Raw genomic sequence first — 22,915 nt, 5'->3', positions numbered from 1 at the left:
TACTTTAACAACTCTTCACGTTAGATTTCTATGGTGATACCTTAAGTAGTACAAACCATGCGACTTAATACATTATTATTCTTTTCATTGATTAATTTGAAAAATGTATATTATGGTGTTATTTTAGTCTTCAACAGCTTCTGTAATATCTCACAAACATATTATCAACATAGCCTTTGTCCATCTAAACATGTTATGCTATTGCTACTGCTATTTGACATGAAGCAATGTCTCGGACTCCCACATGTCCCCCACAGATACAGCTTTATGCATCTGTGCTATTAGAGCTTATGCACTATATAAATAACATACATCAAGTAAACAAACAAAACATTGCAATGAGGTTGTACTGACAGCTTAGTAATGTCTCAAGGCAAAGATATCCTCATTTAAGACAGTGGAATTTAATTTAGCCTTGTATACAGGCCCATTTGTTTGTTTTATGCTTTTGTCTCCCAGCCAATATGTTTGACTGTAAGGCATTGGCTGGGGTCATTCTTCTTGCACTGTTATTCTCCTATACCCAGGGAGGCAGCATGAGTGAGGGCAGATCCGCCCCCTCTGTGGAGGAGGGCATTGCACTGAGTCACCCATCCTCCCTCAAACCAGAGAGAGAGAGAGAGAGAGAAAACATTGAGACGTGTTTGAGAGATAAAGCAAGTAAATCAGGCAAGGTTTGCTCCTTGAGTGAGATGTATGTGTGCAGAGTGGGCGCCTTGCCAGGGGTGGGAGGTTTCCGGGAGGGCCACGGTGTGGAGGTGGGCCCTCAATGTGCCGCTTTCAGCAGTTTGGAGGGGCAAGGGAATGGCCTCCGACCCCATCTGTTTCCTGAAGATAGGCCCTGATGGGGGTAAGTGCTCAGAGAGGGCATGATATCCTGACAAAGGGCAGATCTCCCAGCAAAAACAACAGAACAAGGGAGAGAAAGAGAGAGCGAGACTTAGATTGTCAGCTGAAGGAGAGTACAGAGGTTGGATCCTGGAAAGAGCTTGTGCTTTTCCTTCATCCCTCTCATAAATCTTTGCAGTTTCCTCTTGTTTTTCCCCATTTCCCATTCCAGTTTTTTTCTTTTCTGAAGGGGTTGAGATTACGTTGTTTCGTTTAGGTAAGGAAGTTCACAGCACTTGGAATCGGCAGCGGGAAGAAGTGGCCTGTAACCTTTTGAACTTGTGGAACATGGTGCTCAGTGTTTTCCATTCATATGTGCACAGTGAACCGGGGGAATGGAATGTCGGCAAAGAAGCGATTTGAAAAGGGATACATTAAAGTAATTGTTAAAAAGATGGGGGCTGCATTGTCAGTTGACTGGTGTTCCCTGGTCATGTTCTGCACCTGCTTGTCCTTGAGTGAGATATTTAGCCTCTCGTTTGTCTTCCCCTATCCGTTTCCTTGTCCCCTCCTCGCCCCTCTCTGCATCCCTGCGCATTCATCCATCCTGTATCAGTTGCCTTACGGCTTAGCGCAGACCACACAGACAAATATGATAATAATGCCTATTCTGTAATCTGATATCTATTGACTGATGTTCTGAGATGCCCATGTTTCATGAAAATCATCTATTTTGCAGTGGAGGCTTCCTAAAGGCTTTGCATAGCTATGGTCAAAATTGCATATTTAATCTTTTCTTTCACTCTTGAGAGCTGCTTTTCCTTATTTAGTTTTTTTCTTGTCTTAAGGTCATTTCAAGGGCTCTTGTTTCTTTAAAAATATTCAAGTACTTTTTCAGGAATAATAGAAATGTTCTAATTTACCTCATGCCGGGCTTACATCCTAAAGTACACTCGTTGTGTTGGCTTTAAATGTCAAAGTGATTGTGTTTTAAGTCACAGTGGGTGAAGCCATTACATGACCACATACAAGGTTAATTGTGGTAAAAGCATTTCCACTTATTCTCTTCTCTAATTATATTTTAAATTGCATATAAGTGTAACTTTTTAGCTAACACCTAAGGAGAGATACAGTATTGTTTCCACTGGAGAAGAAATGTTCTTAGTGGCAAATTCTAAATTCATACACCACAACCTTATAATTACCATGACAAATAACACCACAGTGGCCCACCCCGTCTACACCCAAGAGTGAGACCAATGAGTTGCTAATACCTCTCTAACTCACTCTCTCCTTCTCTTTCCATCTTTTCCATTCCTACCCCATATACCCTCTTTTCTCCTTTTTCTCAGACGGTGCTGATCTTGAAGATGACCCATCTGGTTCTTGGCCTGCATCGTCTCCCTCCAGTAAAGACCAGACCTCTCCAGGACACTGCGAGGACTATGATTTTGGCGAAGATGAAGGGGGCCCCGGCCTGCCATACCCATGCCAGTTCTGTGACAAGTCCTTCAGCCGCTTAAGTTTCCTCAAGCGCCACGAACAGAGCCACGGGGATAAACTCCCTTTCAGCTGTACCTTCTGCAGCCGCTTGTTTAAGCACAAGCGCAGTCGAGATAGACACGTGAAGCTTCACACCGGTGATAAGAAGTACCACTGTGGAGAGTGTGACTCTGCCTTTTCCCGCAGTGACCACCTCAAAATCCACATGAAAACTCACGCCTCTAACAAACCCCACAAGTGCCCTGTGTGCCGCAGAGGCTTCCTTTCCTCCAGCTCTCTCCACGGCCACATGCAAGTACACGAAAGAGGCAAGGATGGAAGCAGTGCAAGCCTTTCCAGAGGTGACGAATGGAAGCTGAAAGAAACTCGCAAATGCAGCCGTTGTGAGGAGGGTTTTGATGTCCCAGAGGAGCTCCAGAGGCACATCGCAGAGTGCCACCCTGAATGCTCTCCATCAGAGGACGGAGGCCTGGGTGCCACCCTACAGTGCATTTACTGCCATGAGCCCTTCAGTGATGAGGGCACCCTTCTGACTCACATTGACCAGTCACACAGCCGAGACAGGAAGGGACACACCTGTACTATCTGCCCTGAGCACTTTCTGTCAGTAGAGGACCTCTACGCTCACATGGACATCCACCAGCTCCCCGAATCTAGTAACCATAGCAACAGCCCTTCTTTGCTGACTGTGGGCTACACCTCTGTCTCTAGCACCACTCCTGACTCTAACCTCTCTGTCGACAGCTCAACAATGGTGGAAACTGCCCCACCTGTGCCCAAGGCGAGGGGGAGGAGAAAGAGGGCTGCTCAGAACACATCAGACATGGGAGGACGTTCCTCCAAGCAGCCCAAAGTCTCCTACAGTTGCATGTACTGCAACAAGCAAGTGTTCTCCAGTTTGGCTGTGCTTCAAATTCACCTGCGAACCATGCATCTGGACAAGCCAGAGCAGGCTCATACTTGCCAGTTTTGTTTGGAGGTTCTGCCATCTTTACTCAATCTAAATGAACATCTTAGGCAGGTCCACAATGCAGAAGACCACGCTGTCCTGTTAGCCAGCTTGCCTGATGCCCTCTTTCAGTGTAATTTCTGCACTGAGGTATTGAGTGACCTCAACACCCTCCAGGAACACATCCGTTGCTCCCATGGCTTTCCAAGTCCTGTGGCAAAGGAGAGCAATGCCTTCTTCTGCCCTCAATGCTTCATGGGGTTCTTGACGGAAACTACCTTGGAGGAGCATGTTCGTCAGACTCACTGTGACGGGGGAAGCCTGCGCTTTGACTCCCCTATGGCTTTAACTCCCAAGGAGTCTATAGTGGAGGTGTACTCCTGTTCGTACTGCACCAATTCACCCATATTCAACAGTGTTCTGAAGCTCAACAAGCACATCAAGGAGAATCACAAGAACATTCCACTTGCACTGAACTACATCAACAATGGAAAGAAATCCCTGCGGACTCTCAGCCCTTCTTCTCCAATATCTGTGGAACATACCATGCTGAAACAAGGAAGCTCTGTCTCACGCACTACCAGTGAGTTCATATGTAACCAGTGTGGAGCCAAGTATACCAGTCTAGACCTTTTCCAGACTCACCTAAAGACTCATCTGGATGGCATGCAGCCCCAACTCACCTGCCCACAGTGCAACAAAGAGTTCCCCAACCAAGAGTCCCTGTTGAAGCATGTGACAATTCACTTCACTATAACTTCCACGTATTACATCTGTGAGAGCTGTGACAAGCAGTTTACTTCAGTGGATGACTTGCAGAAGCACCTTCTCGACATGCATACCTTTGTGTTCTTTCGTTGCACTCTCTGTCAGGAGGTGTTTGACTCAAAGGTGTCAACCCAGCTCCACCTGGCTGTTAAGCACAGTAATGAGAAAAAGGTATATCGCTGCACGTCCTGCAACTGGGACTTCAGGCATGAGACTGACCTACAGTTACACGTAAAACACAGCCATCTTGAAAACCAGGGCCGTTCCCACCGATGCATTTTTTGTGGTGAGTCCTTTGGCACAGAGGTGGAGCTGCAGTGCCACATCACTACCCACAGCAAGAAATTTAACTGCCGCTTCTGCAGCAAGGCCTTCCATGCCATCGTCCTTCTGGAGAAGCATTTGAGGGAGAAACACTGCGTGTTTGAGGGAAAGGCACAGAACTGTGGTGCTAATGGCTCTACTGTAGGGGATGGCCAGCCTAAGGAAGATGTCGAGCTGCATAGTCTCCTAACAAACAGCCATGGTCCAGGAACAACATTAGGAACTGTGGTCGATGCCCATAACAGCCGCGATGGAAGTGAGGAAGAGCTGGACACTGCAGATCCCTTGTTTACGTGTGACATCTGTGGAGCATCTTACACCATGGATTCACTCCTCACTAACCACCAGTTGAGGGACCACAATATACGCCCTGGTGAGAGTGCCATGATGAAAAGGAAAGCTGATATGATAAAGGGCACCCACAAGTGCAATGTCTGCTCGCGCACCTTCTTCTCTGAGCCTGGGCTAAGGGAACATATGCAGACCCACCTTGGGCCTGTCAAACACTATATGTGCCCCATCTGTGGGGAGCGCTTCCCTTCCTTGCTCACACTGACTGAGCACAAGGTCACCCATAGCAAGAGTCTGGACACGGGTAGCTGCCGAATTTGTAAGATGCCACTGCACAGTGAGGAGGACTTCCTGGAGCATTGCCAGATGCACCCTGACCTGAGGAACTCCCTGACAGGTTTCCGCTGTGTGGTGTGCATGCAGACCGTCACCTCCACATTGGAGCTCAAAATCCATGGTACTTTCCATATGCAAAAGACAGGCACCATGTCCGGCAACTACCCAACTATTGCTCGCAACAATATCATTGCTCACCACCAGCAGCTACACCATACCCAAAAACCTTTCAAGTGCGCCTCTTGCCTGAAAGACTTCCGGTCCAAACAGGACCTGGTGAAACTAGACATCAACGGACTGCCTTACGGACTGTGTGCATCATGCGTGACACAAGCTGGCTCCAAGAGCTCCAGTCCAACAGTGAACGGAGGAAGGCAACTGCAGCAACATGGTGGAGCAACCACTCCAGCAACAACCAATGCCGCATGGATCCAGGGGGAGAGGCTCAGCCCTGGAGACGCGAAAGGCAAAGTGGTATCTTCATCATCCTCAGCTTCTTCTACGTCTTCGTTATCCGCTGCCAAGACAAGATGCTCCAGCTGTAATGTGAAGTTTGAGTCTGAAGCTGAGTTACAAAACCATATCCAGACCGTGCATCGGGACCAGGCTGGGGACAGCAACGGCGGACAGCTCAAGACCCCCCAGGTGTCCCCCATGCCAAGAGCCAGTCCCTCACAAACTGACGAGGTATTGTTTTCGCTATTGTTATGCTGAATGAATACAACATCTTGAGCCTCACAATATATTTTGCATTGCTATGCATGAACAAAACTGATACCTAATGTGCAACGTAATTCTTTACTAAAATCCCTTTATTTATCCTTTTCCTCCTGGTCTTTTTTTCAGAAGAAGACCTACCAGTGCATCAAATGTCAGATGGTGTTCTACAGTGAATGGGACATCCAAGTCCATGTGGCCAACCACATGCTGGGTAGGAGATAACTATTTTTGTTGTATTCATTCAGGCAACACTAACACTAACAAGGCCACATAACATTTTCCCACCAGCTACTTTTGATATTAACTCTTGGAACAAAGTCATCCAAACAGTGTGTAATATATAGGAAAATATGTATTTTTTTAATTGTAGCATACATTTAATCAACACAGCTCTTAGGTGTGCAATATTATGTTAAAATGAATACTTCATTAAGGAAAATTCACCAAACTTCACATCAAGTATTTGATTCATTGAAATACATTTTAGGCAGTGTGATCATATTTTTTCAAAAGCTGAATCACATACTCAGAACTGATGTGATATGTAATAAAATATTTGACCCTGTCTCACTCAGGCTCACAAGTATCTGGATCACATCACCAAATAGGTGGAATTATTTTAATATTTTGACCATCAACTGCATCCCCAGTGTTGTGCATTTTTAAACCCACCATCTTCATTTCCCCATGCATGTGAATGGTATACTATAGTACGTGTGCATGACTGTGGAGCAGAATCTCTTCACTTCAAACCACTCTGTATGGAGACAGTTTGAAGTAGTAGACATACAGATTATTTAAATAAAAAAATGCCAAAAAAGATTTGATTGGAACTGTTAAAAAAATCCAAATATTATTCCACCATTTTGTTAAAAATCTCCACATTGCAACTGTACATTATTTTGTTTGTTTATTGCTCCTCCTCACTTAAGTAGTGTGTTCAGATGAGTGAGATCTGAAAACAACATTTGGTAGAATACATTCATGCTCTATCGACGTCAAATCAACTGAACAAATGGATATTTGATTTTTATCACGTTGTGGATCACACATTATTTTCCAAATTTCAAGTTATCTTTCATAAGATTCCTAAACAAAGACTGCTGGTGTAATTACTAACCTCGCCATTTTCAAAACGTATTTACTTTTGGTTTTCATTTGTATGCAGGCAGAATAATTTGTAGAGAACAGACAATTGGGAAAACAGGTTTTTCTTGCCTGCAGTAAGTAGGCGTCTGAATTCCGGTCTCACGTTCCTTTATTCATTCATTTATTCAGCTCGTTTGGCGGCTCTTTCATTACACTGCATTATCTGTTGTCTTCAGTGGGAGAGAGACGCATTGATCTGGAACCAAACCGCGTCTCTGTTTGGGACACGCTTCTAGGCGCAGGTGAATTTAAACACGGTGGGCAATTCTATCAGGACCGGTAGGCAATTCTATCAGGGACCCACTGTTTGTGCATAAACAATCAGAAGCATGTGATTTGTGATTTGTGATTTTGATGCTTCGGTGTATTTGCAAAAGAGAGAGACGAGCTGAGTGTGTAGGTATGTATTTTGTATTCATCTTTGCGATCTGCTCACCCACTATTCTACTGGGGGTGCCTAATACAGTACCATGCCAGCATTAGTCCTTTCTCTCGCAAAGGCAGGCACGGAGCACACTGGGAGGGTAGAAAACAAACCCCCCTACTGGTTATTTTATGTCTGTCAGCCGCACAAGCCCACAGTTCCCCCATAATGGTGGAATTCAGACAGCTTAAGATAACAGGAGGATAGGTGATTGGGTTATTGTCTGATGTCTCACTTCTCTGATATGTTGTTGCTTTGTATTCTACATGATCACGGGTTTCATCAGGCTCCTCAAAAGGGTTTCTGTCACAAGCATTTGTTTTGTGATCTCTAAATGATGGAGAAAAGAAAACTCATTGTAATGACAATGTGGTAGTATGTTGTCGAGAAAGGACTGCATTTTGTGAAACCAACAAATAAAAAGGGAACAGAATTGAATAAAGAAAATATATTTCACACGAGGTATATGGGAAAACATATGCATGAGGTCACACCACTAACATTGATCTCTTGGTTTTATATATCTTCTGGAGAATAGGCCCCTTGTAGTGCAGGATGAGGTTACATTCAATCCAGCCTGTAATCACTGCAAAGCCAATTTGGGCCAAAAACACAGGGAAAAAACACTAATTTGGAAAAGCTCTAAATACCTTCTCTACTGAAAAGGGGACACTTTCTCCTTTTAATGGCCATCTGCACAGGAGAGGGGAAACAGGGGGCTGGGGTCATCTACGCTCAGCTGTCAGCGTTATTAGCGTAGGTAATGGAGCAGACGCTGGATTCATAGGGGTGTTGTTTTCATCCATGCCCCGCTCCATGGTGTCAATTCACACTGATAACTCTATATATAGTGATGTGCCTTGACATAAGCATAGTGCTAAGTGTATGGAACAACAAAACCTGAGACTGTCTCACCCAGACAAGTCCATATTAGCTGCCTTTGTAATACAATAGTCTCTCTAAACCAAGTGCACTCAGTCTCCACCCTCACCTCCTCCCATCGGTCCAAAGTGCTCGTGGCTGCCTCTTCTGTACGACTGCCAGCACATTTTGATGCACGGATATTACACTACAACGATGGCGGTCCTGCTTCAGATATAAAGCGCAGCTCTGGTGCCCAGCTACTCAACATTTAGTATGATAATGGAGGTAACTGAAAGGGAAGGAGGTGGCCATGGGTGCAGAGGGGTGTGTTGAAGACCAACCCCAGCCAAGCCTGTGAACGGCCCCACGTGTTTTAAGATGGAGGCCGCAGCCTGCTAGGGCCCAGATGGATCAGTACACATTTGCTGTACAGCTGGTCGCTCTGTTTGGGGACCTGGTGTGATCCTCCTATGGAGAAAAAAATGATATCGCCACCATCCAAGGAGCAATTTAATAGCAAGCCAGAAGACAGCTGGCCACTCTTTAGTTTGGAGTTTTTTTGGCATGGCTCACTTACAGAATTGAGGGTGTCCGATTTTTCTCTAGAGACCCACAGATTTATACAGCTTTCAGCTGCTGCATTCACTATCAAACCTTTTATTTCTATTTTTCTTTGAGGTGAGAAAACAAATTTGTCCTGCAGTTCAATTTGCCATCTTGATCTGTAGTTATTGCTCTGGAAAAAATATGTATAATCAGAGTGCTTTTTACAAAGTTCTCGTTTTTTTAGGAGAATGTTTGAAGGTCTTTCATTGACACAAAAGCCTGTTTGGTTTTATCAGCATGCCATCATGCCACCCCATTGCTTCACTTTGACCCCACTATAAACTATGACATTTGGAGCCTCATGGGGGGCACGTTTGGCCCATTTATCGCACTGTTTCAAATGTCCCTGTGTGGATTTTCAGAGCAGTGACATGTTTTGAAGCACAGGCTCTGTCTTAAAGGGTTTTAAAGGTGAAAAGGGTTTGTGCTTTTCCATTATATCTGCTTTCAATCCAATGGTCATATCACTCCTGTCCATTCCAAGCAGCTACTGCCAAGGTGGCAGTGCTCAGAAGGACAATTGTAAACAAACACACCAAACCACATCCCAGAAAAGTGTTTTCGGGGTCACCTCTACAGATTTTGTTGGGCTGGTGACAGCACTGAGCTTGAAGCCAAGTAAGGGAGGAGCCTTCTCTCACAGAGAGGAGCCGGTGGCCTGGACGGCCCTGGCAGAGGGGGGCACTGGAGGGGTGGAAAGGTTCGGGGGCGGAGAGGGAAAGGCACATTTGCTGTACAGCTGGCCGCTCTGTGTGAAGCGGGCACTGTGGGCCGTTACAGGGCTGGAGAGCAGAGCGAGTGAGAGGCATTTAGCTCTCCTCTAGTTTCTCCTCCTCCTTTCTGTTCTCTCTTTCTCCTTCCCCCTCAGTCCACCATCTCTCTATTTTTCCTCTTCCTTACTATGTAGCTTTCACATATTCATCATATTACCCGTGCTCCAACCTGGCAACACATACTGTGTTGGCTGTCAGTAGGGGAACGGACACTGTAACAGCATTTGAAGCTGGAAGGCTTGTTTTGTTTTCTTGCAAAGCGCCGCAAATGATCCTTGACACATATCCTCTTGTCTTTGGCCCCTAGACTTACTTGGCCAGTGTATGATGATTACATGGTCTCCTTTACTGTCTCTGTCCTTGTGGCAAAACATTAACAACTCAATTAAGTACTTATGTTTTACTCTTCTTCTGGTACATATACAGAATTTGGGATTTTTTATTTTCCTATTATTCTCCTTGGTTACGTACATCTGTTATTGTTCCCTCAATTTCTGGGACTCATTTATATACAACACACACATGTTATCTGCTAACAAACATGGCCAAACATTTCTCATTTGACTCCTAGGGGGCTGGATCAGAGTCAGAACTCGATAGACAACACCGCACAGGAACAGGATCAATCTTATGAAATAAATAAGAGAACAGGCCTGGACCAGCCATTGGAAACAAAGGAATCCATGCGTGCCATATACTGAGTGTGATATCTGCCTTCTTTTATTAATTGGTGATTAATAACACCTCTCTGTTCGTTAGCGCAGTCACCTCCCGTGCAGCCAAGTGTGTTGCTGCTAATATGCAATTATGCGCACCTTACTGCTCGTTACATTATACCTCTCCCTGACTAATGTGGCGTCCATGAGGAGAATAGAAAATAGAGTGAGCTGCGAAAAAAAAAAAAAAAACTATCAATAAGATTCTCACATTCATGGTGTTACCTACCTGTCTGGGTGGAAACAAGAAAAAAAGAAGTTTCTTACACATTCCTCAATGTAACCAGGAGACTGCATTCAAAGTTGTACAGCATTGCAGAGACTGTTTTGCTCTTCCTGGTGTTTTTGTTGTAAAGCAGAGGTAATTGACATCACCATGGGGATGCTCTGTTGCTAGGCCAGACAAGCTCTGGCTGATGTGGTCCTTATCTATTGATTTTCCTGACATTTCCCCACACTTCACAGACTAGGCCAACATGTGAGAAAATATCTGATGCTCTCAGTTCATACAGCCTGTTTGTACAAACTCTGAGCGAACACTTGCTGCCCCTTACTGCATTGCAATCGGTGGGTTGATATCACCATGGTGACTCAGGGACAATTCCTTTCAGAGATTGGCTGACCTGGTCCAATTATTCCAATACATACATTACAAACTAGATACAAAAATACACATTTGTATGAAGTCATAATTTTTCTCTTTGAATTTAAAGACATCATCTAATAAGGGCATGTACTTTTAGAAACCTCCTATGCAAGTCTACTCGGGGACTTGGGCGACCTGAATAAAAGGTAGGCTCTTCCTGTGCTTCTGGCTATGTTTTATTGATATACAGGAGGGATGTCTCCTTTAGAGTGTTAATGCCAACCCTTGTTCTGAAATGAAGCCCATAAATACTGGATGATCAGAATTAACCTCTGCATTTCTCTGCCTCCCTATGGTCTCTGAGATGTCACCAAGGCCGTAGGTGCATGCGCACCCTTGGTCTGAAGGGGTTGCTTAGCAGTCTGACTGGTGGGGGGCTTATGGGAGAAGTGCAAACAGACAGCCCTGCCTTAGTAAAGGTCAGAGCTGCAACCTACACCTCTCAAATCCCAGCCTGGCCCTGATGGGACCGGGGTTCCAAGCATGCCTAGAGATGCTTGTGGTAAGGGGGAATTACAGTGAGAGTGAAGTGGTGCGCTGCCGCTGAACTGCATTGCTTTCAGAGGTTGTCAGCACCAATTCTAGTGTGATAGATTTGATCTAACTTTGTGTAGTGGCTCTTACTTGGCACATTTTTGGAATGACATGCATGCTGGGACACCAGTAGCTATCATATGCTACTGAATAGGAAAGAGTCTCAATGTTGTTCTCAAAATTGTTGTTAAGTACGCTTCATAGGGGCAGAGAGGTTTGTTTTAGAGTACAAACAGAATCCAAAAGAACACCCCAAAAAGTTTTAACCCTCTTTATGGTGCACAACAGTGGTTTAACAAAGTACCATGTAACAAATTACTATCGTCATCGAACTTTGGCTGTGTGAATGGCAGACAGGGGAGGAGAGGGGAGGGGGATAGGGTTCTGAAAGGCCCCCCAGCGTCAAAGCCTTAATAATCATGTGAGCAGCGCTGGACTTCATTACCCTCCTGTTCGACAGGCCGAGTGCCAGCCTGGATTGCTGGCTGGCTGTGGCAAGGTCAACGGCGGAGGAAAAACCAGTTACTGTGTTACTCTGGAGCGGAATGGAGAGGGGCGGCCATCTGTCAGCTCAGGCCTGCCATACCCGCAGAGCAAATGGACACGGGCGGCCAGAGGAGAGGCCACAGACACCCATAGAGCTAAACCCAGTGAGCATAACACTGAGGCATCGACACAGATCCAGCCAAAGAGCTGGGCCTTGGTACCACTAAAACACATATAACACACACACATAGCGGAGAAGATAAGGCTATCTCCAAGAAATTTGGCAGCAGGTTGTGTGTGTTTATGCGTGTTTGTTTTTAGTGTCAGCGCACTATTGGGCCCCTACTGTTTTAAGTCCAGATGGCAAACCATTTGATAAAAAGTTGATAAAAGTTCAGATTGGCTTGCCAACGGTAAATGGGGCAACGTCATAGGGCATTTATGAAGACAAACTACTTGTGAATCTAAGTACAGAAAATGTTATTGCTTTAAGACCATATTTTGAATTTCAGCAGGGACCAAAGGCAATTTAGAAACTGGTGGAACCAAAATGTGTTTTTCTGACATTAAAAACACTAACATTAAATGTACCCTTTCTCGCTCTCTCTCTAAAATAAAATAAATAAACTCAGACCCGTTGCTCCTAGATATCAAACTTTAGTTTTAGTGTTTCACCTTGCTGGCTCTTTGTCGGCGTCTGAGTCTCACCGACCCTCTCTGTGTGGACCTTTACAATGCCCTCTGGCCAATGTGGAAGAACCCTGTGGAATGTTCCAAAGCTCTCTAATAGGTTTCAGGTGCTGCGGGCCACCGGCCAGCCCCCCACCATCACCCCACTCTGTGTGTCTTGTGTGATAGGACTCCCTACTCAACAGTCAAAGCACCGCCATTTCTCCTCTAAAAGAGAGAGGGCAGAGCCACGAAATGGATACCCATCGTTGTTTACTTTATAATCTTTGCTCCTTTTTGCAATAATCAGTTGTTGTTTACTTCTTAAGTTTACTTTAAATGTGTGCATCTCCTTAAAACTGCATTTTTTTTTCACATATGGTTGAAGTTCAAGCGGATGCAATTTGCATCTCTTCTATCCCACAACTCAGCACAGCTAAAGTTCCTCCTTGTTTTCCCTCCCGCACCGAGTGTACCGACCCCCCGGCTTGAGCGTCAACATGCTCCGGAAAACAAGGAGATGGTCCTGGGCGATTCCCCCCACATTAATGGAAGTCACACAGGAACTCCCTGGATGAAAGCTTTATTAGTTATTAAGGTTTAATGTTGATATCAGTACTTATATGTTTACTGGAGCGCATGGTGGTGCTGATGTGGAATTGTCAGAGAGGTGCAGATTTAGTAAGGAATTAGTGTACACCCAGGATTTAATTAAGGGGATCTATTTCCATCTTGTTAGAAAGAGATAATGTGAGTGCTGCATGCATCGTAGGTTACCATATTAAATGCTGCTTCCTGTTACAGCCTTACATCTACTGCAGCAGTGCTTTATATTATAGAAAGTAAACGACAATCTATATCAGACTGGAAGAATTAAAGACAGCTTCGAGCATGCAAGCCCTCACTGTACATGAGATATTTTCGATTTGAAATATGTTGTTATAGTTTTGTGTGTGCGTGTCTACTCATGTGAAAACTCAATTATGAGATAAAACATTCATGACATTTATTAAAAGTAAAATGGTAACACTTCCACTCTTTTCATATGTCTTGTTCCATTTCCAGCACGACAGTGGAGTGTGAACACTGAAGCGACATGGCCTTTTTGTCTCTCCATTTGTCCCACCACTGCCTAGAGACGCAAACCTTAAGCCACTCACTCTCTGATTAATCTTTAACATTTATAATTACTAATTAAGTTAGTAAGAGACTTTTAATGTAGTCCTCCTTCAATAGGGGGCAGAGAGGACAACAGATCATTAGCTTCAATAATGAACGCGGATGAGACAGATAATGGCCTATGATAGGTGAATACTGACGGTTATATTAAATGAGGCGCGTATATGGGAAATGCTGTAGCACTCAAAGGCACGGGGACACAAGGTCGTGAAGTACTCCTGTAACTCAAGAAGGGCCTTAAGTACGTGGACATCTTGGAGATAGTTTGTACTAATTAAAACATCTAAATGTAATACCGTCAAGTCTATATTAGCATGCAGAATATGTATCATATAATGTATATCTGCAGTGCTAATTGCATCAACCCCGATTTCAAGTACAGATTTTATTTATTTATTCACTCTGGTTTCATTGAGTTTTTGGGCTCCCTAATGTCTTCGGCGTATCTCATTATCACATTATTACATTAGTGTCTGCATTATACTGGTGGCTGTAAGTTGCTGCCCATTAAAAGAGTCATTTCATCTCCATTTTTTTTTTACCTTAACGACGATGCTACTCTGGCACATTCCGCGAGCCTTCCCACTTTGGGGAAGGTGCTTATGCCATAATGATTATTATCATTAAGAAGATATTAATGTGCTTAGTGTTTGCGACCCAGCTGCTCATCATGGCCTGAGCTCCCTGCCAGGGAGTGGAAGAGAGTTCCTGCCAAAACGGACAGTGCACGTAGGCCACCGCCCACCTGTCCAGAGGTTTCAGGGTCAGTGGAGGTCACACCCACCTACCTCCCTGCCCTCTGCTGAACTGGAGGAGGGATGGCTCGGAACATAAAATTGGAGGAGATAAATTATGTTGTGGGATGAAGTTAAAGAGCAGCTACTGAGCAAATTCATGTAATCTTTAACAACTCAACTCTGATTGTAAGCACCTTCCTCCTATACAATTTCAGCATACATATTAATTATGGTTATGTTACTCTGCTGTGAGGGGAAGTGTGTGTTTTCCCTGCAGAGATTTATGCCACATAATTATTCATTACATTTCAATCTTGCTATTATTTCAGGCTATTCCGGCAGAAGAACATTACAGACTTTTTTTTGCATTAAAACAGAGATTTGTAAATAAGTTTTCTTAATTGATTTAATCAAAATTGCAATATTAAAGATACAGTGGCAGGATGTTGTGTTAAGTCTCCTGTTTTGAAACCTCATATACACACAGATAGACGGCATGGGGCTGAAGGCAGCCTGGCTCTGCCTCTTCCAGTTGCTCAGTTTTAAATTGCTGCTTCATTAGGGCTTGGAAAAGAAACCCATGGTTACATTTAATCAAACGAATTGGTATGGCAGACCCACATAATCAATCACAATCCTTATCCAATATGCTACATTCTGTAACTACCAAGCTGGCTTGGAGAAAAGTCAATTATGGCCCTTCTCTCTGCTCCTCTGCCGGGGTTGCTGTGATATTATACTGTTTCTGCCGTTGTTTTCATTATGCAAACACGGCCTGTGTGCATCCACAACCTTATCCTATATTCATCCAGTTATAGTTCTCTTTTTTATACTGCTAGTTCTTGTATGATACACAGACTGGGGTTTGTTGAGGAGTATGATGTGCCATATCTGGAATAATCAAATTAACTATTAATGATTTTTGCTCTCCAACCAACACTTGTGTTACACAGTGGGCTGCAGTCAGTGATGGTGTTCATATTTCATATGTTTGGTATCCATATGGATCTGTTCTCACTGTCTGCATCTGTAAGAAACAGTTAATAGTTACTATACTGTTTCACCCATATCCCTGAATACAGTGATATGAATTTAAAGATGCACTGCGCACTAAGGCACACGCATGCCCACCCACACACAAACCCTGTAAACATGCCCACATACTGTACACACACTCATCCCTCAATCCATCAATCTGTTTCCTTTGCTTCAGCTCGTCTTGTGTGTTCTTTCTCCCTACCTTTTCACTTCAACGCTCAGCCTCGCACAATCAACCTGCTCCACATAATACACACAAGAAAAACGAACACAAGCATATACACACAAGGTAGCTAGGTTGGTGGGGGCCATGGCTGCAGCTCTTCTGCGCAGTCCCAGAGTGGCTCCCCGGGCTCGGCTGCCAGTTGTTTGCCAGCGTCTCCGGGTGGAATTCATTCAAATTAAAGCGGTGGAATGAGGCCCGAGTCCCAGAATGCCTCGTCCCTCTCCTTCATCAGCATTCCGCCGATGAGAGTAATTAAAGCAGAAATTAATTCTGCTGTAAGCAGAGGAGCCACAGCATAACTGATATTAGAGGCTGGATGATGAATGCTTGGCATCAAGGGAAGTCTCAGGGGAGGAAGGGGAAAATCACAGATCTCTCTTTTCTTTCTTTCTTTCTTTCTTTACTTATTTCTTTCTTCCTTCCTTTCTTTCTTTCTGTCTTTCTTTCCTATTCCCCCTTTCTTCGTTTTTGCTTTCTTGGCCCACTCCTGTGTTTTTATTCTTTTGGTTTATTTTGTCTACATTTCTCACGTCTGTGCGTTTTTGTCTATATGTCTGCTTCTTTGCCCCCTTCTCATCTTTACATTTCTTTATCTTCTGTACCGAGGTCTGTCCTTTCATAGAGCATAACGATTGTCTCGGAGAGCCAAAGCCCTTGGTTTTAAGCATGACTGAAGACATCGCGACTAAGCCTTCTCTGCTCAGTATTTCACATTCTGTCAGCACTGGTGCTCTCATTTTCAGTCAACAGGCATATTAGAGTGTACTGATGCTGCAAATGCAAGCGCTTTGTTGTTGGTCAACATGGAAAGTGCTTCCAGGTGAATTCTATAATACCAGGAGCACACTATTAAGTATCCCAGAATAAAATATAAATCAATGTAATTGTTAATCAGAATGTGAGCAACCATAGCGATGCATAATTATTGAATTAGACCATGTTTATAGAGTGGCTTGGAGCGAAACACGGTGTATTATTTTCCAGACAAACTGTCTTTTTTCTCAGGTGTAGTTTGAGATTGAACCTTGAAGCTCTCCAGATGATGTGATATTCTACCCAGGATGATTCAATGATCCCCCATGTCCCCTGACACTTTATTTTTGGAATAGCACATCTTTAGCAAGAGCAGTCACACGACTGAAGGATAAACAACTGAACTCATGAAACACGGAGGGTGCACGAGGCTGTCAGTGTGACTGTTTTCCTCTCTTAGAATCAAATGGAATTGAACAAAGGTTAGCTCTTTGGGGCTTTATGGTAATGTGATATACGATGCTGCCATGGAATTTGCCAATGCATGTCTTAGCACTGTCTGACTCCAAGGAGGGAGTGAATGGTAATTACACTGACCTCTGCCCCTCCCTCTCTTATTCTGCCCTCTGGGTAAAAAGCCCGAGGAGGTAATAAACAATAGATAGATTTGTCTTGTTTGTATTGCAGCTGCGGAACTCTTAATGACACATGAGATTGGTCTCTATGTTGAAAATAATACATGCCAAGATCTGCAGGTAGTTGTATTGCATATTTAATTGGTCTGTGCAAGAATATCTCAATCAGATGTAAATGAATTGAAACTCAACCTGAGAGTTACAGACGGGTATTAAGAATTTAGCAGGCTGGTGTGGAGTTAAAGCACAGAATGAATGATAAGGGAGATGCTAACTGCAGGCAGGGGCTAACACACCCCAAACCTGTTGATGCATCAAGGTGTGGAGGCTGAACAGCATAGCAAAGACTTTACGGACATTCTCTAATAAGGATAAGGATACGTATTTCAAGGCCGTTTGAGACATAGTAATTTTGGGGGAAACTTCTGAAGCAATAGGAGTCAGGACTCGGAGAGACACGAGGAGAGCTGGAGCTTTGATGGCAAACACTGACGGATTATTTGGAGCTTCGGCCGGAGAATTCACAAGACATGTCACGGGCCACGGGTTGACCACACGGTTGAGATGCCACAATCAATTCTGAAGAACTCTACCCCAGACCCATGTATTTAGCTAGTTCAGAGAGAATAATCAAGATAGAAGCATAACACCTCTATCAGCTGACGCCAACAGGCAGGAACAGCGAGACAAAACACTGAGAGCACAGCAGCCAAGGTTACAGGTGGGTGTGCTCAGTCAGGACAGTATGAACTGATGAACTGGGTCAAAGTTATGGGCCTTGGAAATTATTTCCCCAACAGTAATTATGTTTGTATAGTTTGTAATTATTAATATATCATGGTTTTATAAACACATCAGGTTTTATCTTGGTTTTATTATTTATTATAAACATACATCTGATTTTTAGAAAATAAGTCATTTCTACTGTAAGCAGCCATATCACATTAATTGAAACAAACCCTTTACTAATGTATGACGTGATGAACCTCAATGCTAACATTTAATATTAAACAAATGGCGGATGTGTAATATTGTAGTGAAACTCCAAGGCACAATATCCACTCTCCTTTTTTATTTAGTCCTTCTTTGGGAAAGATGACATGAAGCATGAAGCAGAAATAGTAATCGTACAGTAAAGGCATTTTCTGTGAATTATTCAGTGACAGTGCCTTTTTATAGACACAATGTTTACCTATGGCCCTTACTAAAAGCTTGGTACCCAGTAGCAGTTTTCACAGTGTATCTCTGCAGTAGATCATATTGCTGGAGTGCATGATATCTCTCTTATCATTCAGAATGCCGTTATGAAAAGGGAGGGCATATCTTGATGTCTGCCATCCTGGAAATGGCAGCAGCATTGTTTGTTTGTCTACTGTGTTCCGCACACCAATAAAAATACACTTAAAATGAAACCTTGGTGTAACGATGACCTTAAACGCAATGACACTCTTTCCCATAACATTGTCCTGTCCAATAGTCCAGAACTCCCCAAGAGGCCTTAAAGCAAGTCTAGGAGGAACCAAATGAGAGAGAAATCGATTACTTTCCTCTCTCCACTGTCTCTGCCCTGGCTGAATTACTGAAACAAGATGCTGCACTTAGAGGAGTCTTTGGAGAGGCAGAGGGAGAGAGAAAGAGATGTGAGGGAGAGAGAAACACTTTTAGGGACATGGGTGCCATTTAGACTAGGACCATCTTCTCACAGAAAGCCACTAAAAGCAGTGAATGATCCTTTTCCTGTCCCTGGCTGGGAAGCGGTTAGCCTCTTGTGGTTAAGCGAATACAACTTACACTCAGGTTTGAGGTCAAGGCAAGATCATTAAAAATTATATTAATATCTGAAGACCAAGCTTATCAGTAATACAGATATGACCGTCAATCCATCCTTAACTTGAGCAGAGCATATCGCAGTGATGGTGTGTCCAAAAGCATGGGATCAGGCCTCATGGACCAAATCTGATGTTGTTTTTCAGACATGCTAATGTGAAATGGGTGTTGTTTAACATCCAAACCAGGTTTTATTGTCTGAACTATGAAGATGAAAATGAATCCCGCTCGTTTGGTAGACAGAACGTGGTGCTTAAGGGACCCAATCCCTGTAAGTGCCATTCAGTGGAAATTGCCGTTCACATATTCCAGTGGTTTGATTAATTACACTCTCTCATGTGCTTTCATAAAGGCCCAATGAAATATGGGAAGCAAATTGCATTGTGTTTCTGTTCCTGTTATGTAAAAGCAGTTTAATTATTGACACATGTTTTGCCACCTGGCAGGGGGAAGGATGGTCGGACATGAATAGAAATCATACAATAGATCTTATGGACGGGTGGAGCTAGCACTTGAGATGCCATGTGTTTCTGTATCCGTGACTCATTTCATGTCCCCGTCTTCACCTCGCCTCAGGTTCTGCTGCTGAATCAGAGCAGAGAGCAGACGTGATCAGCTGGATATGTCACAGTTGTGAAGGAAGCATTTTGTGAAAATGACTGCGCTCTAAAATCCTGTTTAACTTTGTACGGCAGGACTGCTTTTTGAAAGGTCTCTTTTAATAAATATGTAGTTAAGGGTGATATTTTGTGAAGGCTACACAGTCTCTCTGGGGGATAAAAAGATCACTGCTGGCTGTCTGTGATATCTTAAGATAGCTTTTTTTGATCAGAGTACGGGCTTAGACACTGACAAACTGGTTATGTGCACTCAAGTTTAACATAAATGTCTTGTTGCCCCTTTCCTCCCTTTCTTCTTTGTTCCTGGATAGAGTTTTCTATGATTCTATGAGCAGTGCCCTCTACTGCTTCTGAAATTAAATAACATCAGAGTGTCAGGGCAGTGCTTCCCTTCTGTTGAAGCCAGTAGTACTTAGGCTCCACTCTACTCTGTATTCTACAGTGTATGTGGAGGTATTAGCTCATAAAACCCTCCTACTGTCATATGAACGCACTGCCGTCCCCGAGCTCTATATGAACAGCAGGGCTCTGATACTTAGTCCCAAGCTGTTCCTGTTTGCCCAAAACGATCAGGCCTGGTCTCGTGCTCTCTACCTGATCTAGTTGACTGGGCTGTGTAAGTTAGGTAGGCAGTCCCTGTCTCTATCCCCCTCCTCCCTCCCAATATGCACTTGGACCCGGGCTCAGGCTGCACCTTTTGTGTCCACAGGGATAGGGGGGCCAGATGGAGGAATTTGATTAACCAGCATTGGAGGACCAAATGTTCAATTGGATGCAGAACCAGTTGGAAGGCGGGCGGGAGCGAGGGATGAGGCAGGGTAGAGGGAGAAATCTAAAATGGCTGGTCATGTGCGCCGGCCAACACTTTCCAAAGGGGAGCCCAAACAGACACTGAGGTGTAGTAATGCAGAAGCCCTTTTCCAAGTACCAGCTGGGCCTTTTAGGAGCCTCTATCCCCACAGCAGATTCTCGGCAGCCTCAGAGCAGCTTGACTTTACCATATGTGAAACTTTTTTATGCTCCACCTGGTTTCCCCAGGGGACCTGTGCCGCTGGGACGCCGGAGGCAGGTGAATTGCTCTTAATGCAAGGCACTGAATCACTGGGCCAACAACATGAGGGAAGAGCCTAGGGAGAGGAAATGGATCTGCAGAAAGCCTGGCGCCGACTGGTGCGACCTTGGAGCTAGTGCCCGCTGCGGAGTAGAAAACGAGGCCGTGCAGCGTCTCATAGAGCCTTCACTTACCACTCACCTCCACTCTAATAATATTCACAATTTCTATTTCTTACATAACATTGTGTATCATTTGATAAAGTGCCTTTTAAAAATTGAAAGTTAATCCATTTGTAAACCACAGCTTTCACTAAGAGCTTCCATACAAGTACTGGAGTTACTTCCTGTCTCTCCTGTTTCCCTTTTAGCTGTTTCATTTATTATCTATTGACATAAATAGCGTATAATTGGTTTTAGGGTTATGTAGACTGCTATACAGTACAGCAATATAGTATTTGCATTCTTTCATTGCAAATACTAGCTGTTGTACCTGTTTTTTCTCTACATCTTTTGAGAGTCGAGACGATCAGGACAGGTAGGGCAGATGAGAGAGATTTTGTCTGGACAGTGGGAGTGTGGTCACTCTCCTGCCTGCACCTGTCTCACTGAGCCTGTGGCACAAAGCCAGAGGTCAGAGGTCACCACAGGGGGCTGTCAAGGTCAAAGGTTTATCACTCTCCGAGGGGTCCTGGATCCATCACTCAGACCCTACATAACACACAATCTGCCCAGTTGAGTTTTTTCTTCCCCCTCTTTTTCTAATCCTTCCAAATGGCTCAGGCAAAACTCCTGACAGCAGCAAGAGAAACAAACTGTGGGGTGTAGAGCTCTAAGCCATCAGCTGGAGATTTCACTTTGAAAAGATTCCCTTTTACTCACTGCCCTTTCCACCAATCAGAGGGCCCGCCAGAGTCCAGGCACCCAGAGCAGCTGCCCTCTGACCCTGCCAGCGGTTGTTGGTTTATTTTGTTTGGGCTTTTTAGAGAGGATGGGGCTGCTTTTGACAGGTCAGGCAGCAGGACTTGGATGAGGTCTTTAGCAAAGACAGCCAGAGAGGGAGAATTTCACAGCTCGAGAAAAGACTCAAGCTACCCATAGCTAGTGTTGCAGCTCCAGTATTACGCTCATATTGACTGAGACATGTGGAAAATGGCCCATTACAGGGGGAAAAGAGGGGCCATTCATGCAAAGGCAATTCCATCAACCATACAAAAATTCCTTGATACCCCTGTTTATGCAGCTGTGCCCCCTGATCAAATTACACCATCCCTCTTTCAATATCCACGCCTCCTTCTGCCCCCCCCCCCCCGACACTCGTGCCAGGAGCCTCAGATGCGTCTCCCGTTCACTGGGGAAAATGGCCGAGGTGACGAGACATGAGGGGGCACGTAACCCAGAGTTACACCTACCCGCAGCAGCAATTGCGGCAAAGCCACGGTGCTTCCATGGGTCAGAGCAGGGGCCTGTCATGTGAGGGGCACGTAGGGGCAGAAAGGAGACACGTCCCCGGAGAAGTACTAACCGTCATGCTGTAGCACCAACTCTGACAGACCGCAGGGATTGGACCCGCTGCATCGAGCCTGTCAGCTGTTCCAGCAGCGCAGAGCGATCCTGGAGGCCTCCACTGGGACTGTATTACTGAAGGCTTTTCTTCTCTGCCTGTTTTATTTTTTTGGGTGGGGAGGGCGGGTTTGAGAGTGTGAGAGGGGGTGTTGAGGGGTATAATTGAGAGCACAGAGGGAGCTTCGTCTCTCCATCTTATGATTTGGAGGTGAAGACAAGCGCCCTCGGGGGCCCCCTGTCAGAGCTTTTGGGCGCGCTCAGTGCAGACTTCAATAAAAACACACAAAAAGAATTCCCCCACAAGGGCGCCTGGCTGAATTGCTGACGCCAATGTAAAAGATTCCGTTTTCTGTGAATCATTTAGTACGCGACCCTGAGCTCTCTACACAACGTGACAATAACAGGAAACCCCCCTCTGTCCTCCTTATCGTGGCAAAATGAAAATTGCAACAAACTCAAAGAATGCTGAATTATTTCTTTCACAGATACAATTTCACACATCGATCACCCTCTTCCCCTCCATTTTCCTCTTCCCCTCCCTCCTCTTTTCCTTTTTTTCCCCTCACTGTATTCCTGTCATGACAAATGTCAAACAAACAGTCCGTTAGGAGAGTGTTTTTTCTTTTTGGTAACCAAGAGCTTGCCAAGTCGAATGTGCACTGGGAGAAGACTGCTGCGGAAGCATCACATTGTAGCAT

General features: G+C 44.5%; 1 protein-coding gene across 7 annotated transcripts in view; it reads left to right on the top strand.

The window, feature by feature from the left end:
* Positions 1 to 22,915, top strand: part of LOC117461869 (zinc finger protein 521-like) — an 87,949-nt gene that overhangs the window by 36,002 nt on the left and 29,032 nt on the right. For 5 of the 7 annotated variants that reach the window (XM_071206458.1, XM_071206457.1, XM_071206456.1 and 2 more), the window contains 3 exons: positions 2,181 to 5,686; positions 5,846 to 5,930; positions 6,295 to 6,327. In XM_071206458.1, the coding sequence (XP_071062559.1) occupies positions 2,537 to 5,686; positions 5,846 to 5,930; positions 6,295 to 6,327 (3,268 nt within the window). In that variant the 5' untranslated portion in view covers positions 2,181 to 2,536. The remainder of the gene's footprint in view (positions 1 to 2,180; positions 5,687 to 5,845; positions 5,931 to 6,294; positions 6,328 to 22,915) is intronic. The other 2 variants (XM_071206454.1, XM_034103858.2) reach the window with 2 other exon arrangements.

This window comes from Pseudochaenichthys georgianus, chromosome 17 (genome assembly GCF_902827115.2).
Source record: "Pseudochaenichthys georgianus chromosome 17, fPseGeo1.2, whole genome shotgun sequence".
NCBI lineage: Eukaryota > Metazoa > Chordata > Actinopteri > Perciformes > Channichthyidae > Pseudochaenichthys > Pseudochaenichthys georgianus.
Note: the sequence above shows the minus strand (reverse complement) of the source record. Positions and strands in the feature narration are given on the sequence as shown.